The sequence below is a fragment of the Telopea speciosissima genome, chromosome 6, assembly GCF_018873765.1.
Source record: "Telopea speciosissima isolate NSW1024214 ecotype Mountain lineage chromosome 6, Tspe_v1, whole genome shotgun sequence".
In the NCBI taxonomy this organism is placed as follows: Eukaryota; Viridiplantae; Streptophyta; class Magnoliopsida; order Proteales; family Proteaceae; genus Telopea; species Telopea speciosissima.
This window is the reverse complement of record NC_057921.1, coordinates 68,048,198-68,070,924: the sequence shown is the minus strand read 5'-3', so window position 1 is coordinate 68,070,924 and position 22,727 is coordinate 68,048,198. Positions and strand designations below refer to the sequence as shown.

Sequence of the window (22,727 nt, the reverse complement as noted above, 5' to 3'; positions counted from 1 at the left end):
GGGTCTATGAGTGGGATGTGAGAAGGTGTGTGTAAGAATTTACACTATATTTCATGAGATTATTTTTCTTTTTTTTGTTTTAAACATTTGTTTGAGGTTTGCATTTTCTTTTCTTTTTTTTATTGAATTACTCATCCGGCAAGCCTTTATTATATTTGAGATCTTTTCTTTTTAATTTAATCTTCATTTTTTTAGGGAAGGGGAATTGAGAAATCATTTTTTATTTTTTCTTTTGGCTTTCCTTATGAATGAACAAACGCATATAAATAAGATCAAACACATTGCTTAATCTAAGAGAGAGGGTTTTCAAAAGCAAGTGATATAGTAAAGCGTACCAACGAAAATAAAGAAATCATTTCATATGAGAGAGAGGGGCGGGGGTGTTAGTGTTTCTTCCATTCTGGCTTAGAGAAACTTTTTCCTTAGGCAAATCTATAAAAATAAAAAATAAATAAAAAAATTGAAGGGTAAGGATTCTTTGAAGTAGCAGTCTACTCCATGCGAGACATTGATTTTTTATTCAATTTTTCCCCCTAATAATGAATAAGAAAATCAAGATTTATGGGAGCGTAGGATACTCTTTGGTTCAGAGAAACATTTCTCAAAAAATAAATAAAAAATAAAGTGGGGGCGATTAGTATTAGTGATCTTTAATCAAAGAATCAAAGAATCAAAGGTGTGTGTGTGTGTGTGTGTATAGAATATAGATAAAAAGATCCTCCCTGGCTGGAATGTCAATTTGTCAATCATGTTAAGTGGTTGTAATAATCAAAGCTATATAGGCCGGATAGACTTTTCCTTTTTCAGACTTTCAGTTGTAAATTCTGGTAGCACATCATCTATCCCTCTTGGGCCTTGGCCCTTACAAATTAATCTTAATTTGGATATGTGCGAATCATAATATCAATACAACATCACCTTTCTACGACATCATTAGCCCCATACCATCCATCCATCCAAGGAGATTGTTGTCAAGTTGTGTATTCCCTACATCATATAGGGGCATTCAATAGGGCTGATATTTTTCATTTCACAGGGGTAGAATGATCATTTTGTCCTTCCAGTATCTCAATGCAGGCCCACACAGCCTGGCAAGCACACTTCTTTTTCTTTTTAATATTAATTTTCCCTTTAGCTAGTTAGTTCTAACATGAACTTATTTCTAAAATGTAAATGGCCGGTTTAGCGGCCCTTGCACCAAAGTGGGGGCCTATGAGACATCAATATAAATTAGATTTTTTATTTCACGAGGGTAAGATGATAAATTTGCATGCTCATGTGTCTTGTATCTGGGTGTAGGGGCCGTGTGTGTGTCTTTTTAAGCATCCACTATGCCTAGTTCAGTTTAACGCTTCATTATTTATCACTTGCAACAAAAATGTGTGAGCCCATGTAATAGAGGACTCCCACATGCATCTCAATGTCTAAATTTTAGTCCAAAATAAACAAGGAAAGTTGTTCGAAATTTGATAAAAGTTTTGGCAAAAGTTTTCATGCATGGTCGTGTAGGTGTACGACTTGCATTAAATGAAGTCAAATTGGCATAAATACTAATCCGAAATGACGTAAAAACCCCTTGTCTCTTTTATTTGATGGAGTTGATGGGAGAATCTCTCGTGTACGAATACTTTCCCCAAAAGTTTTGTTAAAATTATCAAAATGTCATGAAATAGAGATAGGGGTGCAAGTTTGGCCTTGACGGGCCGAACCCACCCTAAGCCCTAATAGAGTTTGGGTTGAGATACATTACCTCTGAGGGTAGGTCAGGATTGAGAATTTTCGATCCTGACTCAAGGTCAGGCCAGGTCAGGGTTGAGGCCTCGGGCTGAGCTCCACCCAGTCCAACCCAACCCTATCTTCTTTTTCATCTTCATCTTCTTTCTTCTTTCTCCCCTCCTTCTTCTTCTTCTTCCCTAGCTTGACCAGTCCATGCATCTCCCTTCCCCTCTAGTTTGGACTAGCCAATTAGGATCAACCAGACTCGACCCTAAGGACGGGTCAAGGTTGGATTTTTTGGCCCTACGTCAGGGCCAAGGCCTAGCTAAGGGGACTTAAGGTTGAGCTAGGTTTTAAAAGGCCCGCCCCAACCCAACCCAACCCAACCCAGCCCTATTGTAGTCCTAAATGGAGATGAATATAAAATACAAAATGACATCTTTTATAATTTTAACTAATTCCTCTATTCATTTTAAGATTAAACTGAACGAATGGGTTTTTTTTTTTTTTTTTTTTAATTTCAAAATAATACCAATGAGATAGTTTGATCCTCTATCACATGAATGTCATGAAGTAACCCATGTACTATTACGTGACAAACAGTGAAACGTTATGCTTTCGTTACGCAGGGTATGGAAAATTGGGGTGTGTTAGAAAACCTAGTTTGCCCTATGTACGTACAGCTAATAGAATAACAGCAGCATAATTGGTGTTAATAATTGTGTCGAGGAGAACATTCACTTGAGGCTTGAACGGGAAGTGTTTAAAAAAAAAAAAAAAAAAAATTAATTAAAGTTACTTGCAGGAAATGCAGGAAACAATATTGGAGGCAGGGTTGGATGGAAAGAGCTCCTTCATCCATCTCTCTAGGCCCAGACTACATTGGCCTGGCCACTTAACTAATGCTCGTTATCTGGTACTTAGTGATAATGTGAGCCGCCCCTGCAGTAACATTTATTTTATGAGAGTATAAAACCATGATTGAGGGAGAAGTGAGAAAAGATATCCCTGATGGCATTGGCATGGAGGGGGGGGGGGGGGTGATGGAATGCCTGAATGATGAACGATGACGGGGTTAAAAGTTAAAACTAAAATGTGAGTTCTCAATTCCAATTCCCTTGCTGGGGAGTGGGGAGTGAGAGGGACAGTCCATCGATCCCATGGCAGCTTTGTAGGGTAGGTAGCTAGATAGATAGATCCAAACGTATCTCCAACTGCCCATCACGGCTGTACGTACTGGAAATATTTTATTAATATGAGTGCGTGAGGATCGATATGGCATTTCTAGAAGAAGAGAATTAAATGGAATATATTTTATTTGGATATATGGATTATGGATGGGAACTAACTAGGAAGACAGAGCAGCATCCCTATATATATATATATATATGGAGGTTCATTAATTAGTGCTCTCACTATAGTTAATTAATACTCTAGTGTTAATTAATAAGATCATTATAATGAAATTAAATTAGAAACTGTTAACAATCAGTAATACAGGGTTATGGCTATGGGGTTGAGATCGAGTGGTACAGTAAGTACAGAGAGGATCTTAAGCCAATATTGTCACAGTTTCCTAAATCCCAAGATTTGGTCATGGGAATCGTTTGTTTGGCTTCTTTCAATATTCTTTTGACACTCCCCCCCCCCCCCCCGGTCCCCAGATGAAAAATGAAATGAAAGTAGATCTGATACAGAATGTCTCCCTGCGTTATGACTAAAAAGCTTTGGTGTGTGTGTGTGAGAGAGAGAGAGAGAGCAGTAATAAGTAATAATAAGTAGTAGTGTGTAGTTATATATATAGTTATATACCCAAAGGGCAGAGGGCAGAGGGCAGAGGGCAGAGGGCAGTAGTAACTAATATATAATATAGTGTAGGTAGGTAGCAATGGTGAGTGGGCGATGGATGAATGGAATTAGATGATATGAACCCCGCCATGGGGTGCCGCCTGAGAAAACCGTTGAGACCTTTTGTTGTTGAGTCGTCGCTTTCTGTCCTCATTGAGTTCTTCAGAGCCCCAAGTAAATAACCACTTTTAAGGATCTCTCCTCCTTTATAAATATATACCCCCACCCCCAATCAATCTCTCTCTCTCTCTCTCTCTCTTACTTATTCATAGGCTCTACCAAGCAAATCAATCACTTATTCATAATTTAGGTACGTTTCGTAGGGACACCCCCCACCCCACCTCTCTCCCTTCACTCTTCTTCAGGACTTACGCCTTTAATAGATACCCAAAGCTGGCAAAGAAGCTGGCGTAAAACACTTAACTCCAATCCCTCCCTCCCCTCCCCCCCCCCCCCCCGGCCCTCCCTTTGTAAATACGGTGTTTTGCTTCTTCTCTTACTCTTTGGTTCTTTTTGGTATGTTTTTTATTTTTTATTTTTGTCTATTTAATAAAAATCATTTTTATTTTTTATCAAAATATAAAAATAGTTTGATAATCACAATACAAAATAGATTGTAGATAGAGAAATATGTTTGGCATTCTTATGTGCATAATAGTTTTTTGAAGTGGGTGAATGAAGAGATGCCACCTTCTTCCCATCTTCCTTCTCAAAACCGAGTTGGGTATCAATCTCTTTGGATTTTCCTTATTTCATTTTGGAATTTTGGGTTTAGATCACTCATACATATGCGATTTAATCCCGTAAGAGTCAGAGCCGAAAATCTTTTATTGGAATGACTCTCTCACGGTTTCTTCTTCTTAGTTTTCAAATTAGACGCATGTTGCAAGGTAGAGATTCAACGGCAGATCAAGGCATTGAGACTCTCCTTCTCTGTAGCTTCCAAAACCGTACTGCCCTGTACCAACCACACCAGCGAAACCCCTTTAAAACCCATTATTTAGTAGGTAGAAGCCAATGACATTTTACCATGGCCTGCTTCAAGGTCCTGAAGTTCAACATTAGAAAAATGGTCTTCACTCACGATTTCCTTCAAGCTTTGTTTTTTTTTTCCAAGTAAAAACCACAGAGAATGAAAAATTTCAAGTACAGTAGGCAATCAAACCTTGTTTTTCTCATAAATTTGTGGGTCCTCCATCCATTGCTAGAAATCTATTGAGCAATGGTTATATTCATTCCAGAAAAAGAAATAACATAAAACCCCCAAATCGTCTACCCAAATGGTGCAAGGTTGAAACGAGGAGAAGAGAAGAGAAGAGGAGTGAGAGATGAGGGACAAGAGAGAAGAGGCGGACAGTGAGTGTTCAGGGTCGGAAGAAAAGAAAAGACGAGTGAGAGAAGATGGACTAGAGAAAAGGGTTTTGGGATGTAATCTTATAAAATCTATTGGCATTTACAATTTTGTCCTCAAAACATATCCATTGCAACCACGTGCACATTAACTCACCGAAAAAATAGTGAAAAACAGTTTTCAACGAAAAACCATAAACGGCTTTCGAGCTATTTTTGGTTTTTGGTTTTTTTCAATCTCTTTTAAATAGAAACAGGTTCCATAAATCACACCAAATGCAACAAAAAACGTTTTTTAAGGTAAAAATAAAAAATAAAAATTATACTACAGACGCCCTTAGTCTTAGTCTTAGTCTTGGTCCTCCATTTTTAATTATTTTCAAATAATTTTTGTAATTATTTATTTATTCATTTGAAAAGCCATCACTAGGAAAAAAAATACCATACGTGACTTGGATGTTGCCTGTTGGGCGCTTTAGCCAACTCCCCCTCCCCCACCCCCACTCCCACCCCCACCCCCCCAACTTTTTTTTTTCTATATATGTAATAATTATTAAATAAGCATGAGTTGTATTCCCTTGGCTGCCAGCCTTGTAACAGGAACATTCCTGCTATGGCCATAACAGTAAAATTTTTTCCCTTTCATTTGGATGAATTGGACTGCTACACTAAAACGTATTTTAAAAACTGGGATCTTAAGGGGTATTTTAGAAAATACTAAAATCTAGGAGGGTATTTATGAATCCAAAGGGAAAGTGAATTATTCCAATTCCTTGGCTGCTAGCCTTGTAGCAGGAACATTCCTGCTTTGGGCATAGCAACAAAAATTTTTCCCTTTCATTTGGACGAAATTGGGCTGCTACACTAAAACATATTTTAGAAAATGGGATCTTAAGGGGTATTTTAGAAAATACTAAAACCTAGGAGGGTATTTATGAACCCAAAGGGGAAGTGAATTATTCCAATTCCTTGCCTGCTAGCCTTGTAGCAGGAACATTCCTGCTATGGGCATAGCAGCAAAAAATTTTCCCTTACGTCTCGCTGTATCTTTGTTCTTCTGTTGCTTTTCCACTCTTACAGGTGTTCCCAATTTATGAATCATGTGAGTTGTGACTACTATTAATTAATTGACCTCAAGATTCTTTCTTTTGAACTTTGCACTTTTTTTTTTTTGGATAAATAGAAATCTATTCATGAAATCGAGCGAAGCTCGTAGTTGCCGAATTACAATATTGTCAACCACGGAGTGGAGATAGGTCAAACCGTCTTGCTCGTAATAGACAAGGGCTTCCTAGCTAAGGAGTCTACAATAGAGTTGCACTCCCTAAGAATAAACTGAAATTACATTTCAAGAAATACGAAGAAATGTGGGTAATATCCTCAATCATTGTCTGAATAAGAAGTAGGGCAAATGCACTACTTTATATAATGTAAGTATAAAGTTCTTTACAATCAGATTCCACCACAACGCAATCACAGCATTCGGAGATTGCTTCTGACATTCCACCATGCATTGCCAATGCCTCACTCATTAAAACTGATTGAAAGCTTAACAGTTCAGAGATTACCACATGGACATGGCCATGATGATCTCTTATAATAAATCCAATACCTCCTTGCTGCCCATCTTTCTTCCAAGACACGTCCAAGTTCAACTTGTAAACTTGAAACGGAGGGGCTGCCCATTCTCTACGAATCTCAAATGAAGAAACTGGATTTATAGGTAAAGAACTTTTGTAATCACATACTTAAAAAAATCTTAGAGTAGATTGAATTTTAATTAGAGCTTTCTATTCGAATGGCTTGAAATAAGTCTATTTATTAGAGACCCACACACAGATACTCGCCTTTGTGTGTGTTTGTGTGCGTGTGTGTTTCCCTAATAATCTAGATTTCAGCTGAGTGATTATATATATATATATATATATATATCATACTATATTATAAAAGTAGGAACTCAAAAGTCATGGCAAATATTTTCATACCAAAAATACCCTTCAATAATATCAATAATGCCAAAAAAAATATCATTCATTAACTAGTAATTATTAATTGTTATAATTTTCAGCTAAATTAAATTCTTTCTCTATTAATAAATCACCATTCAATGTTACATTTATAATAAGATATAAATTCAATAAGAGATAATTATTATTAATTATTAATTAGAAATTAGAGAGAGTAAAATAATCCCATTTTTTCGTTGAATAATCTATAAAACCCCACTTTCCAATCTGAACATGCAAAAGGTGGGACCATTTAACAAGGAGGGAGACCCATGACCCACCACCTGCCACCAACCACGAAAATAGAGTTGTTCCACAGTTCACAAGAGCATTGTGAGGCATCGAAATGTTCAGAGTTAATAGTCATTAACACAGCCCACTAATATAACTCACAGCCAAACACCATCACTCAATGACATACTAACAGCCATTAAAGAAAGAAAAGAAAAACCCAAAAGGCATCCCAAAAGAAAACCCGAAACGTTTGGAATAGCAGTAGTGAAGCAAAAAAGGAAACATACTGTGCTAAATAAACTTTGTGCAAAGGACGAACCCACCACCTAATGAAAAATAACAAGCAAACCCCAAATTTAAACTTCAAAGCAAATTCAGATAAATTCAATAAAAGATAATTATTATTAATTATTAATTATAAATTATAAATTAGAAAGAGAGAGTAAAATAATCCTATTTTTCGGTGAACAATCTATAAAACTCCACTTTTCAATGTATAAAATAATCATGTATTATCTTACCAAAAAATAGATTTACAATATTATCCATTATTCCTTGAACAATCGATAAAAATTAAGGTACCATTCGTTTCACTATTAGTTTGGGCCATTACAATATTATCCCCGATAAACCCTCCCTAATGTTGTATTAATTATTTTTTTATAAAAATTAAGGTACCATTCATTTCACTACTTAGTTTTCTCACGATTTTAAAGCTAAATTCAATTCTTCCGCCATTAATAACATCTTATCTTAAAAAATGTATATATATTACAATATTATCCATGACATTGATAGTGCTTTTGAATTGACAGAAAAAAATGCTAAAGATGTTATGAACAATATTTCAAAAGTGTTATTGTTAGATCTGGATGATACAATTGATTTTAAGCTAGAATTATAGGTTAAATACTGCTCAATGTTTTTACCAAAACACAATCAAAAAAGTATATATTATAAAATGAAAAGAAGTTTTAAAGAAATAAAAAAAAAAATGGATTGCTGTAATGTTTATTTATATAAACAATTTTATTATTTAAGTAAAACATCTAAAATGTTGGGTGTTTATTTCGGTGATTCATACATGAAAAAAAGCAAACACGTGCATTTGCACGTGCAACTTTACTAATATATATATATACATACATGGTTTTGATGTCTTATCTTGTTCATGAATAATGATACGATTACTGATTACCTCCTCCCACTGGTCAGTTTGGAGGGTAGGGCTCCAGATCAGATCGAAGGGTTTGAAAAGACAACGGAACTAGTCAAGTCAAGGAGCCCCACCCCCACTTTCCTTGTGCTGCTGCGGCTACATTACCATACCCTCCATCGAGGATCTGACTCTCCTCCAGCCGTGACGAGAGCTAGACGATCCAACCCAATAAAACAAGGGTCGTTTGATCATTTCACAGGTGGGATCCAAGTTGCTGGGGGAGAGCCAAATGGCTGCATCGGGGAGTTAAGACTTATGATCGAGAAGGGCCACCAAGAAAATAAAAATAAATAAATATTAAAAAAATTAAAATATGGGCCGGGATTGAAGAACCCCCACGTGTAAGTGGGACGATGGTTCGTAAGTACTTGGTAGTTCGTACAGCTATACTTCCAATACGTCCATTCTTTATTATAAAAACCCTAAATGGCGGACAGCGGGGTTGGATTGGGGCAGTTCTTGTCCCATTGGCACCAAACCAGCAGGACATTGGCTGGCTCGACTCCGACAATTCTACACAATCTATGTATCTATGTATCTATTATTAAAATATGGGTAAATTCCATGGATACCCCTTAAGTATATGAAATATCACAGACATACCAACCTTTGGAAAAACATCACATACTACCCTTATTTTATGATTGTATTTCAATTTAATCCACTCTGCTAGGTCTTTAATACAATTTAATCCACTCCGTTAGGTCTGGGCAATTAAATCACTATTAAATTTTTTATAATGGCGAAAATACCCTTATCACTGGGGGAACTTTCCATAATACCCTTAAGGGTAAAACCCCAAATACAAACACCATTGTCTCTCTTTATTGTTTTCGCTGGGCTGAAGGAGGAAGAAGCAAGAACAGGGAACTTCTCCACCTGCAATCGATGCCATTTTTCGTTGGGCTGAAGGAGGAAGAAGCAAGAATAGTTATTTGGACCACAGGCATATAAGATTTTGTATCAATACTATGAAGTGTTTCTTCACATGTCTGATTTCCAATCCCCCAATCGAAAACCACCGGAATCTTCGATCCGTTAAAACTTGAAGCCAAAAGAACTAATGAATCAAAGGTAAATCGAGTTGGATCACCGAAGGTAATGAGGCTGGCTTTTGGCTATAGTAGAAGATAGATTTGGTTATGATGTTTGGAAGTTCATTAATGGCAGATTTGATTTGGTGGCAAAGTTTCAGTTCCTTAAAACCTCTATGCTTCTGGTAAATTATGGCCCTACGACTACTTTATTGGTGTATTGATCGATCTGAACAGTTTCTACTGCCATTGATTTACTATCCTTTAGTTACCTGTTGTGTCGAGGTGCTTGTTGCTTCCATCAAACAGATTCTAAGCTTGATTTAATGGCTGATTGGTTGGTTTACATGTTAAAATAAGCATTTACTCTGGTTGCAGACAAGTTGCAGATTGACTCATAACTCTGTTGGATTGCTGTGGTATCACAGAAGCTTTTATTTTATCTCTATCATTTTATTCTGCTGGCACAGTTGCTAATCAGCTTCTGCTACTCGATGTTGTTTTGGATTTTTGGGAGATTTTAAACTTCGTCAGATGGTGATTTGAGGTTCTTCAATGGAATAATTAGCACCGATGGTCAGTCAGGTTTTGGCTTTTCCGATGGATTTGTTCTTTGTGGCAGGCTAGCAGATGAATTAAAGTGTTTTTTATTTAAACCATGTGGATACCCTAATGAGTTTAAAGTCAGTTCTAGATTGTAGCAGGTTTTTTTTCCGCCTTTTATAAACCCAGACTTCCACTTTCTTTGATTTCGATTTTCCTTTTCAGTTCCAACCCCCCAAAAATTTTTTTTTTCGGAATTCCTCTTTCCTGCACGCACGGCAGAACCGCAATTTGGAGGAAGGTTTAAGCCATGGCGGGTCAAAACCTTAACAGATTGATGAGTTTTGGAGCATCAGACGTGGCTTTAGAACTGGTTATGGCATACATCAATGATCCTCGTGATCGCGATGCTGTGTCTCTGGTTTGCCATAAATGGTTAGAGATCGATGCGCTAACACGGAAGCATATTATTATTGCTCATTGTTACACAGCAAGTCTAGAGCGTCTCAGACAAAGGTTTCGGCGTCTAGAGTCACTCAAACTGAAGGGAAAACCAAGGGAAGACGATGAAATGACAGTTTTTTTATTTAAATAACTGAAGGGTAAAATGAATATTTCACCTTTGGGTACTGACTGTGCTTAACGTTGGGGTGAAGGTTGATATTTTGACCAAATGTGGTAATTCCGTGACATATTGAATACTTAGAGGGGGTGTCTATGAAATTTGCCATTAAAATTTTAAAAATAAATCTTTTATTTTTGATAGAAAATTTAAAAAATTAATTAAACCCTTAAAAATGGTTTTCTTTCTTCCAAGAATGAAGGAACTTAGACGCACAACACATACTTGTTATATAACCTCCGAACCTTTATAAAAATGATCATCCTACCCCATGGTTCTAAGGGGCAAAAATGATCATCCTACCCCATGGTTCTAAGTATCAATATTAATACGTATCGATTTTGCTAGTCATCGATATCAATATTGTGTCGATAGCATGGTACAGACAAGAGATAAAATGATCGAAAAACTCATTTTTCTAAGAAATTTCAGAGATAATTTTATCCAATACAATCGATCCAGGCGGATACCATATCAATATCGTATCGGTTTTGCATGTGCAGCAGAAGGAGAAAGAGAAATCCATTGCATTTATTTAAATCACCACCTTAACTCACTCTACTTATGCCAGCAGCTACAGTATCCAGAACGCCAATAGCAAAACCATGTTATTGACTCCAATAAAGCAAAAGGGTCAAAGAAAGAGGAATCTGGGTGCTCCACAAATTCAAATGCATACAAATTTTAAAAAATTTATACAGATTTACACAACATTATTCACACCCTAGAGTTCCAACCACAAACGGCAAATCCAGACAGACAGAGAGTGCATTGTCACCCCAACCATCACAGAACCTCCCGATGGAATCCTACCTTTTGAAACACCTCAATAAAGCCGTCAGTTTTGCCACTTAAGCTCCTCGTTCAATACATGTTCCCAATCAGACGATGGGCTATCAAATCCACCACCTGGGAACTGATTCCCATCCCTGTTTGATATAAGAGCATTGACCAGCTCATCATACATACAAACCCCAAACTCTTTCATTGTGTCTTGCTGCTCAGGAACATCTGAATCCAATCCAATTATCTGTTCACTGCAACTTGTTCCGTCATACTGCATGTCCGGTCTAATTGTCACTTCCAAAGATCCATCTTCTGATCTGTTTCTTATAAATGGCCAAGGCTTTCGCCTCTCTGAAAAACCCACATCAACTACCTTTATTGGTTGGGTCTTCGTCTTAATATTTTGTATTCCACTGTGACATTGGCTAGACATTGTCTCCACTTTTCCTCCATGGGCTCCAATGCCATTTGAATCTAGCAGATGCCTTTTATTCATTGAACTACAGCTGTTAACCCGGCACTTCAGAATATGAAATCTGGCCATAACAGAAGCTTCGATGTCCTCAGCCTTACTGACAGCAGAAGCTTCAATGTCCTCAGTGTTACTGACAACAAAAGCCTCAATGTCCTCAGCCTTATTGGTAACAGAAGTTTCAATGTCCTCGACCTGAACATCAATACCTGTTGGAGTCTCCTGGGTCACTTTATCTGGAACTGCACCTGCACTCTCCATCTTCTGTATCAACATGTCATCAACCCTTGGATCACGAGAAACCTCAGGGTTCAAATGTACCCCAGTATCAATAGATTTTCCTGCCACAGACAGAACAAGTAAGTGATACCTGACAACCTACCCATAAAGAGCACAGGGAAATCAAGGTTAAGATCCAGGAGCTCACCTTTCTCTTGGTCTCTGTTGGATTTCTCCATCTCTCTTTTCAAGCGGACATAGCGGGCTTTATATTTGATAGAACACAACGCAGCTTCTGCCTCGAGCCATAGATTCTTAAATAATATTGTTTGCGGATGTGTTTCTTCATTGCCCAATTTCTCCTTCATAATTTTCTTAATAGCCTACAGATCATGACAAAAAGGAAATGATCTTTTCCCCCACATCAATAGAAAGAACTAGAAACTTAGCATGAAGTTTGGCGTGTAACAAGAAACCAGAGCATACCTGGGTCATGTCATTATCTATCTCAATGCCTGTCTCATCTTCCATGGAAACAAAATCCTCCAATTTATTACCTTGCTTGCTAGAAACAGTAGAATGCGTTTTCCCCTCGAGGCCATGTTGACTAAGTACATTGACTGCCTCTACACTATTGACCTGGGACCTGCATGTCCCAGAGACCTGAAGAGAATACCGCTCAGCTTTATACAAAAATTGACAATACTCAAATGTATTACATATGAGAAAGATACAACTACCACTCCACAACGTCCCAGCCTTCCAACACTCCAACCTCCAAAAGTAAAATAGAAATTAAAATAAAAAACCAACTACACAATTTCCCAACTAGAATACCTAGAGCATCTTTGAAAGTCTGTAGCCTGTACATATCACAACCAAGAACACAACGTATAGATTACTGAACTGAACCTAAAAATTCATATTTTATAACAGCATGCATGAGCACAAACAATGCCTTTACTTCAAAGCACTTCAACAACTCCAATAAAGTTCTTCCAAGGTATTTTAGAAACGGAAGTGAAGTATATATATATTGAAAATGTCTAGATATGCCGATGAGAATAAAATATGTTACTGCAATCATCTAGATTGAAGCAATTTTTATTTCTGTCAAGAAGGGAAATACAAGATTCTAATCTGTTGGTTCCTAAGAATTTTGAGGTTTTATTACAGTTTGAAGGTTAACCAGAACAGAATCTAGAAACATAGACGACCTATTAATAACAACAAGACTGTGGCTTCTCAGCCAGCAAGTTGATGCTTAAGCAATGAGTGATTATCAATTGACACAAAATGACAATATTTTCACACAGTAAGGTCATGGCCAGTGGTGTCAAACGACTAGTTGTCCTGGGGACAACTTCAACTGCACTGAAACAGTAATGATTTTCACTGTTCGTTCGCTGCAAAGGTTAATTATCAAGGAAGGTGATAATGCATCTATTGTCTCTATTTTCATTTATAAACCCTGGAACATAGGTTCAAAATCTGTTTGACTTTTGAGTTCCTGCCCCAGTAAATATCGATCTCAGTCATAAGGTATCAACATTCAAATAATACTTTTACCATTCCCTATTTCTTCGCTCTTTTTTTTTTCCTTCGAAGAACAAGATCTATTACCAATTTCAGCAGCACAACTGAATAAAAACAAGGCATTATACCTTTTGAGGATCAGTTAGCTTTCTAAGGCAGGAAGTGCTTGACTCCGGAAATTGTAATTGGGGCATCGGTGGTCTCATTAATCCAACCTTCTTTGAGAGACATGCATCAAGATTGTTGATTATGTGTCGAAGAACCTCATGATCTTGTTCCTTCAATGCCTCTACATCTCTAAAACAACTAGAAAGAAGCAATTCTGACAAGTTATACATAGCATTAACCAGCAGCCAAATATTGCTTTTTGCAACTGGATACTCAGTTTCAGTGTCAGATGCTCCATCAACTAGTTTAGCAAGCCCAACAGGAACACTAGCTGCAAAGAAAGGTAAACTTGAGGCATGTTCCACAGCATGGAATTGCACACAAGATGACCCATCCTGTGCCGGATCCTTGGTATCCATCCCAAAATTTACAACTGTTGCCTCTGAGGTAGAAAGTTCTGCCGATGTAATGTTATTCCAATGACTAATTTGCTTCATGTGAGGTGGTTTGAGTTCAGAAATTCTTTTTGAGTAGATCGACGGTCCATGTTCTTTTCTTGGTTGAGTCAGTTCTTGAATGCCATCAGAACATAGTATCTCACTCTCAATGTTCACTTTTGAATGATATGGTGCTGCCTTGACAGAATCTTTTAATCCATCTTCCACAAATGGAAAATTATCCACTGATGACAATCCCTTAGACAAGGATGATAAACAATCTTTACCATGTGCTTTTTCATCGGGTACCAGGTCCCCTCCTTCCTTTTGCGAGGAAACAGCTACAGCTTCATCAGCATTGACAGCAAGAGTACGAGATCCTTCAAGATTTGAACTATTACAACATTCAAAATCCTTTACGGGAAGATATGGAGACATCACTACAGCAACCCCAAATGGAGATTGATGAGATGATAGAGCACCTTTCCAACAGGGGGAATCCACAGCAGGGTTAAACTGATCAAATGTTTCTGAAGACCTGTTAGCAAAATCAGCTGTTCCAGCACCTCCAGATACTATATTGCAAGAATCCGAGAGTTTGAAATGATTGGCTTGGAATTCCGAGTTTCCCTTTAACAGTTCTATGGAATCAACAACAAGATGTTTCTGTTTATATGGCGCATTGTTTTTTAATGGAAAAGAATCAACGACAACATAATCATTTATACCAACACATGTATGACCATAAGCTTCTTTGCCTTTGGAACTTGTCTGGATGAAAGGCTCTTTTATGTTGGAGGTAATACCCCCAGCAGATTCATCATTGTCAAATACATCCCCAGGCTGCTGATTGAAATTCACATTTCTTGATGGACTTGTCAGCAGAGCTGAAGCATTTGTTCCATCGGCCCTTGCTCCAAAGAGTAGGGTTGGGTTAGAATTTGTTACAGGCACATACGAAACCACGGGATCAGTTGTACATGAATCAAGTTGTGTGAAGCATCTCTCATATGAAGCAGTATCAGGAAAAAGGCTACTCCAGGTTTTCATGTCTGAAGCTGGAGATGGTTCTTCAGGGAAATGGGCTTCTTGAAGCATTGAAGCAGGACCCAAGACTCCTGGTCTTGAAAAGTCAGGAGATACTCTAGCAGTACCTTCTGACAGTAGTGAACATCTATCATCTATCCATCCTGTACCTCTCAATCCACTTGAACTTTTCCACGCAGAAATGTCAACACTTTTTGCAGTCAAGCCTTCAGAAGCCAGAGTCCCTGCAGAGAATCAAAAGTAACAAAGAAATTTTCTGAATGGCTGTCGAACCAAAAACAGGTGGCTTCATATGCAAACAGGAAATTCTCTTTCCTCTAACATTGAGCATTCAATTCCCACACTCCAGGAGAGGAGCAAAAGGTCAACATAATGGAAGAAACACATATGGATATACTTTCAGCATCATAGAAGAAAATAAGAAAATAAATTACATTTTAAGCACATATGATCAACTATACCTGCTGTGGTATCACAAGTAATGAAGAAAATTGCAGCAAGGTTGTCCAACTAAAAATGGGTGGTCACCTATCCAAACCGGAAATTCACTTCCCTACTGATCTCTAGTATTTTCATTTGTCAACTCTCACCCCAGGTGGGAAGTATTTCAACATAGATTTGTCAACTATAGAAAGAGCACTGTAACATTGTCATGGACAGCTTGTGTAGTATCTATATATCAATCCAACATGAACAATGGTGGAAAAAGCACAGCAAATACAAAAGTTTAACGGACAAAAATAAGAAACATACTTTAATTTGAAGTGCAAAATGAATCTGACATTCAACTCGGGGGGGGGGGGGAGTTTTTCTAGAGGGAGCAAAACTCTACCAACCATAGTTTAAGTTACATGGGCTCATAGTTGTCAGGCACCTTAGTCAACTTGGTCGCCTAGTTGGTGTTGTCTTGATTTTGGACCCTCTCCATCGCCTTGGGTCGCCTAGACGCCGTGACACCTATAGGTGAACTAAAATCTTGTCTTCACAATTACTATTAATCCTACTACCACTACTTTGCCCTAAGACAGGTAATGCTTTAAAGACACGGCTATATGTTGGACCATTCTAGCTTGACAACTGACAATCGACAATTTAATAGCTTGCATGATCCATGCGTTAAAAAAAGTTTAAACTAACTCTGAAAATTAGTAAACGTAGCATACAGATTCCCTTTTTAACACAAGGACAAATGTTGGGCCAGCAGTCAATTAAGACATCATTCAAATCTCTAGATCTTGAATTTAAAATCTTCAAATGTATATTTGTAAAATAGAAAAGTTTAAACATAAATGGCTAACCACCTCATGGCCCAATGGCTTACCATCTTGTTCAAACAATCCAACTTGTTTGGAGTAGATGATTAGGTGATAAAAAAAAAGTTCTAAAAGTCTCTCTAGTCATAGCAACTGTCAAGTCTAAGGTCGACAGTCCAAACAGTATAATCACCATCTAACTGCCTAATGCAAATAACAGTAAGTTCTAATTCATTAAGAAATCGATATCTCATGCAAAAGTGTGAAGTGTGTAACAGGGCCTGATGTTTGGTGAAAATGCGCTAAGTTTGATTCCATTTTTTCCAGAATTCCAACAAACACTTGCAAGACTGAAACAGACATAATAGGCTGTTAAAACTCCAGCAGAATCGCCTCAGGCCAGCTTGACCTTCCTATGGAACTACCCAAACCAGTATCTCTCATTTGTTTGGCCTACAATCTATTTTCTCACACCCAGAAACCCAAGCAAGGCTTAACAAAAATCAGAAAAAGGAAAACATGATCACAATAAATTGAATCAAACTTCCGACTAATGGTGCCTGTCCTCATCTCAGTATTCCTTGTCAAGGGGGTAGGTACCACACCTTCCCATCTGCAGAGGTCTTGAAATGATCCAGGACTCCTACTCAAACTCGATAACTGAAACAGAACCACTTTCCTACATAGTGTCTAACTTCTCTAATATAAAATGAAAATAAAAATTACATGCTTTGAAGTGTATCGAGCTCATAGGGAGGGTAATCTCGATTAGAATATTCCAATATTCTGATCGAGATTCCCCCCCCCCCCATGTCTCTTCTATTTTTGATTTATAATTCGAGTTACGTAGTCCTAGGTCTAGTTTCTGTTTTATTTCTATTTTCCTATTGTAATTAGGATTCCTAATATGATTAGGAATCCCCACTTTTTGGTTGTAATCTATTTCATATAAATACAGGCAGTGTGAGGGAGGCTGTCAAGTTCAATCCTCCTTGACAGCTCACCTCTCTTCTCCCACTAGCCAAAAAAAAAATTCAGGATGGGAGAGAGAAGGAAGGAGATGGACACCTTTCGTCTCTGATACCAAATTGGTGGAGGGCTGGTTAGGGAAGAAGGGGGAATCTGAGATAGGATCTCATAATTGCAGGGGAAAGAGGGAATCACATAAGAAGAAAGGGGAAAGGGAGGGGGAGGGGGGGGAAGAAGATCGCACAATCACTCTGACCATGCAAGCTCTCCAAACTCAACTTTTCAATTCATTCTCAAATCTGAATTTTCATCCTAATACAAGTTATTTAAAAGAAGAAAACCCAACTAGAAAAGGAAACCTATTAAACTTGGAAAAAAGCTTTAACAAGGAAACTAAGAACAACTGGAAAAGCAAATATCCTACGTACCTAAACTTCTGAAATTAAAAGATTGCATATTTCCTAAAGAAAATAAATATATAATTATCCAACTGGACTAAAACCCAGATTTGGACCAGGTTCTTCTCCGTCCGGGTACCCAAACAGGTTTGGGTCAGTCCAAGGTGGTCCACCTGCATCACATTTTCTGCACCTATTAATGTTATCAGTCTCTCCATCCAGACATGATTGCAGGTAAGATTTTGGGGTTATAATCCAGTGGATGGACCTATATGTTGACCAGAATTTGGCCCTAACCAGATCTGTGGATGGGCTGTTCTTGATTGTTCTTCAAATTTTGGATTTTGATGTTACTTTTCTGAAGTTGCCTCTACAGTACCGCATCCGACCAATCGATTGATGTCAGATTTTGGGGTTATGTTATTGACTATGAACGAGGGCGGACCTTGGTGCAGTGGTAAGGTTGCTCCATTTGTGAACAAGTGGCCACCGGTTTGAGTCTGGAAACAACCCCTCTGCGAAAGCAGCAGGGGTAAGGCTGCATACATTATGATCCTCCCCAAACCCCAGAGTGGCGGGAAGCTCGTGCACTGGGTATGCTGTTTTTGTTATTGACTATGAACCTGTATTGGGTTATTTACACAGAGGGATGGAAAGAATTGCAGAAAACTGAACAATTCTACAATATTTATTCACTGATCAAGGCCTACCTTCAACCCAAATTGTAGGTAGATCTGACGTGGGGATTTGTGCCCATAATGGTTTTATTAAGGTGGCAGCAATCCTGTTTATTGGGGTTCCTTTGTTCACCTGATCTTTGGCATAATCTTGGTCTTTGTTTAGTGGATCAGCATAGTATTTTGAGGTGTATCTTACCTCTATAGACAACAATATTGTTGACCACTATTTGGTCCCCCTTCTTATCTCTCTTGAGTGTGTTGGTTTCTAACTTTTTAATCCCCTTCTAGACAATGGGTGACTCTAAACCTACTATGGACAACGTTAATGTCCAGATTACTTCCATTAAGCTGAATGGTACGCCCAATTATTTGCTATGGACACAAGCTATGAAGATATACATTAATGCCAAAGGTAAATTGGAATATCTAGTGTCGTCTCCGCCATCTACAGATGTTGTAGGATATAAAGAGTGGATGCGGAAGAATGACACTTTGCTTGTATGGCTATGGAATAGCATGGAACCCTCAGTGGCAACCAATGTTATGTTTCAGACCATTGCTAAAGGTGTGTGGGATGACTTAAAACTTAAAAGAGAGCTTTTTCCAAGACAAGAATATGTCTCGCATATATGACCTCTATGAAAAGATCTTTTCCTTCAAACAAAATGGAAAGTCCGTATATGAATATTATAGTGCTCTAAGGGCATGTGGGAAGAGCTGAATGTGTATCAACCACTCTCTATTGGTCTTGAGGCACTAAAATTTCAACGTATAAAATTTCGGTTGCTAAGTTCTTGTCTGGTCTTGATTTTGAATTACAGCCTGTTGAAAGCCAGATGCTTACGGGAGATAAAGCTCCTTCTATAAATAAGGCATTTTGTCGCATCCAACAAATTGTCTCCCCTTCCCTTTCCAAATCTGAAATTTCATCCTTGACCAAGGATAACTCTACTCTTGTTACTAGCAGTGGACGTGGACATGGCCGTGGTTCAGGTTTTACTGGTCCTTGGTCAAGGTCGAGGACAAGGTTCAAGGGAGGGAGAGGATGTGGTGCTGGAGGACGAGGAGGACAACAGTTAAATCAGCCGGTTCGCCAGTGTTCTTACTGTGGTAAGCCCAATCATAATGTTGATAAATTTTGGGCTGAATTTGGCAAACTTCAATGGGCACAACAGTTAGCCAATTCAACAATTACTGAAGGGGTTCTGATGGGGTGCCGTCCAATGACACCAACTGTGCTGCACCTGAAGCATCATCTTCATCAAGTTTTGTGCCCCAAGATGAATATAATCAACTACTTAAATGCCTTCAACATCTTGAGACATCGAGTTCTTCATCCTCTATCACTATAGCCCACACAGGTACTACATCACTTCTTGCTTTCTCCTCTACCATAAGTTGGGTCATTGACTCTGGTGTTTTATTCTTGCAAATGGTTCCTCCACTCAAGTCTCTGGACACATGGTGTGGTCTCTCCCACTCCTTGTTATTAACTTCTGTCCTAATGTATCAATTACCTTTAAATTTATTATCTATAAGCCAAATTACTAAATTACTTAAGTGATCTATTTCTTTTCACCCTTCTTATTGTGTCTTCCCAATATCTTCAGAGCCACCAGTTGAACCTCAATTGATGACATGATCTACCAAGGAGCAACAGCCATCTATCAGAGTTCCACCACATCAGTATACGAAGGTAAACCGGAATGCTTTGAAGTAACAAAGCCAATAAGTGCTGAAACCATGCAAGAGGAGTAGCTGCATGATAAAGTACAAACCTTGATCGTTGCAAAGTTGGTTCCATTCTACAATCAAGAGAAGTTCATTCGAGGGACTAGCACTGCACGGAGTGGCACACAAAGTGTGTGCACAGAATTGCATGAATAGTGGTGTATACAGAATGGTGCATGTAGGGATCCTGGTGCACATAGAATGATATACGCATTGAGAACGCACAAGGTAAAGAATGAGACGAGTAAGCCCTTTGCAGAGGCAAAGGAACCACACTGTAGGATTGGCAAGATGAGGTGGGCACTCCTACAATGTGAGAAGTTCGATCTACATCATGGTGGGAAACTCATACTGTAAAAGACAAACAAATGTTGACATGGCAGATTTAGGAGTTCCTTCCTCATTGACAAGAGGGGAGTTTGTTGGGATCCACACGAATTTCTAGGAGGGGGACCCACCTTTTAATGAGGAGGTGAGAAGTGGAACCAAAGGAGATTGTGATTTGTGAGTTTTTAGAGAACACCTTCTTCCCATATTGTGAGATCTCTTTATGCCTCTAGCTTTTTCAATGAGTGAAAGAGGAGAGAAAAGAAAGAAGAGAAAGTGCTCTCTCCAGTGTTCCTCGTTTTGGGTTGCAACATGACGGCATTCTCTCTATAGGCAGGAATGCAAAATAAAGATGCTCTCTACCAAGGAAAAAAGGGCACTAAAAACTCATTACCAGTACCTATCATTGATAAATTTTATCTCCTATTATTAAAAGTTAGATGGCGATTGTAGCAGTAATTCAGTAGTTCTCCAAAGTGTGAAGACTTGAAGCTCTTGATCTGCTAAGATGGATGAATATTGCTTAATCACTATCAATATGAATACACAAAATCAGCACTCAAACAAAATGCTTAGGTGCAAAAGAAAATTGCAGGCCCTGTTCAAGAAACCACACCAGAAGACAATATTCAGAAAGTTGCTTCCATGGTAAGCAAATTATTAACATGTACGGTGTGAAATCAAGCTTAACACAAAATTCGGAAGAAACAAACAACCAATAACAAGACATTAAGCAGAATTAAGATGAATACACAAAACCAAGAATGGCATGGCAGCAGAACAGGATGAACCATAACCATCATAATAAAATGAGTTAGCTAAATGGAAACTATGTTTTGTTGGGTTCCTACTTGCATGACAAAAAAAAGATATACCTTGCTTCAGAAAACTTTTCTCAGTTATTGAAACGGTTCCATGGTTCCCGCTGACGAACGAATTTCCATCAAGGCCCTTCCTTCTACCCTGCTCCTCATCAGGCAGACCGTCACAAAAGCCACTCCACTGATCCATGTAGCCCACAGAAAAGCTTCCAGTGTAACCGGTATGATAATTCTCATCTAAAGGAGCAAAATTAGAAACTGATAACATATCACAAGCAGACTCATTGAGTACTACAGGGGAAGTCTCATCATGAATAGCTGCTGATGGGTACTGGGGATAATATGGCTTTGCTTCAACAAAAGTAGTTCTTATGCTATCTGATTGCTGCTGATCATAAGGGAAAGAAACAACAGAAGAAGTTGCAGTCTTGGGCTTCATATGTGTACCAAATGAGGTGATAGACTGAGAACCATAGTGCCCATGATTGCTCACGCGGGACAGATTGGGGACATGGATTGAGTCTGACTCAGAATAGGAATTAGGACTGGAAAATGAATCGGGTAGGGAAGTATGAGGGTGCAAATGGAGCCAATTGTCGAAAGCAGGCCGATAGGAATATGAGTAAGGGTCCTCACCTAAAGGTACGAGTGGGTTTAGGTTGGGTTTGGGAAGGGATCGATCAACAGTGAAAGGCTGTGCTAAGGGCGACAAGTTTGACGATGATGCTGAACTCCCGTGACCGAAAGAACCAAAACCCATCATTCTTCTTTTGCCTGTTCCACAAAATGCAGGTCAAAAAGAGCCAACTGATCAAAAACACAAAACAATCAAACAACAGCATGAATAGTCTCTCCTCTCCCCCCCCCCCCCCCACCAAAAAAACAAAGATCAAACAGCATGAATATATTAGGAAAGAAAATAACCTGAAATGTACTGTTGCAATAAAACGGCCGGACAGCAGTCAGAACAAATATTTTGAGGGGGGGGGGGGGGGGAAGAAAAGGCACGACGCTTACGGATTGAAATGATTTAAGCATGAAATCAAAACATACCAGTAAAAGTGAGGGAGACGAGGAGAGACCGATCGTTCGTGTGTCTGCTTCTCTCTCTCTCCCCACCGGGAAAACTGGGAATTGAACAAGAGAAGAGGGAGTCCGGAGTTGGGAGTCGCTCGGTCTCTACAGTTCAGAGTTCCGTTTCCGCAGGATTCGGCTACGAGGGCAACAAGGGAATCAGCACCAACACCAGACGAGTAGACGAATTTCATAGATTATCTCAGCCTGGCCTTTTTGATTTTTCGGGTAAAATGTGCTTCGGACTGCGAGGCGTCGACCCAAATAGAATTAGAAAGGTCTTTGGCATTTGGCCCA

The 22,727-nt window shown here is 38.6% G+C and overlaps 1 protein-coding gene across 2 annotated transcripts; it reads right to left on the bottom strand.

Moving 5' to 3' along the window:
• Window positions 1-66: 66 nt before the first annotated feature.
• LOC122664051 lies at window positions 67-22,154 on the bottom strand. 2 transcript variants are annotated; one of them, XM_043859734.1, is made up of 6 exons: window positions 21,411-22,154; window positions 13,714-15,401; window positions 12,536-12,712; window positions 12,258-12,432; window positions 11,407-12,171; window positions 67-101 (listed from the first exon to the last, which is right to left on the bottom strand). In XM_043859734.1, exons 1-5 carry the CDS (start codon window positions 22,117-22,119, stop codon window positions 11,411-11,413), a joined length of 3,510 nt encoding a protein of 1,169 aa, XP_043715669.1. In that variant the 5' UTR covers window positions 22,120-22,154; the 3' UTR covers window positions 67-101; window positions 11,407-11,410. The 2 variants fall into 2 exon arrangements, with proteins under 2 accessions (XP_043715669.1, XP_043715670.1); XM_043859735.1 differs by lacking the exon at window positions 67-101 and having other exon boundaries at window positions 11,383-11,944; window positions 11,978-12,171.
• Between the last annotated feature and the right edge of the window lie 573 nt (window positions 22,155-22,727).

Bases quoted from the DNA above. Each gene is read 5' to 3' on its own strand.
- LOC122664051 (XM_043859734.1), bottom strand. From the start codon at position 22,119: ATGATGGGTTTTGGTTCTTTCGGTCACGGGAGTTCAGCATCATCGTCA. The intron at 15,402-21,410 runs GTATATCTTTTT...GATTCTCTGCAG, and splicing joins GAAAAGTTTTCTGAAGCAAG to GGACTCTGGCTTCTGAAGGC. The intron at 12,172-12,257 runs GTGAGCTCCTGG...TGTCTGTGGCAG, and splicing joins CAACAGAGACCAAGAGAAAG to GAAAATCTATTGATACTGGG.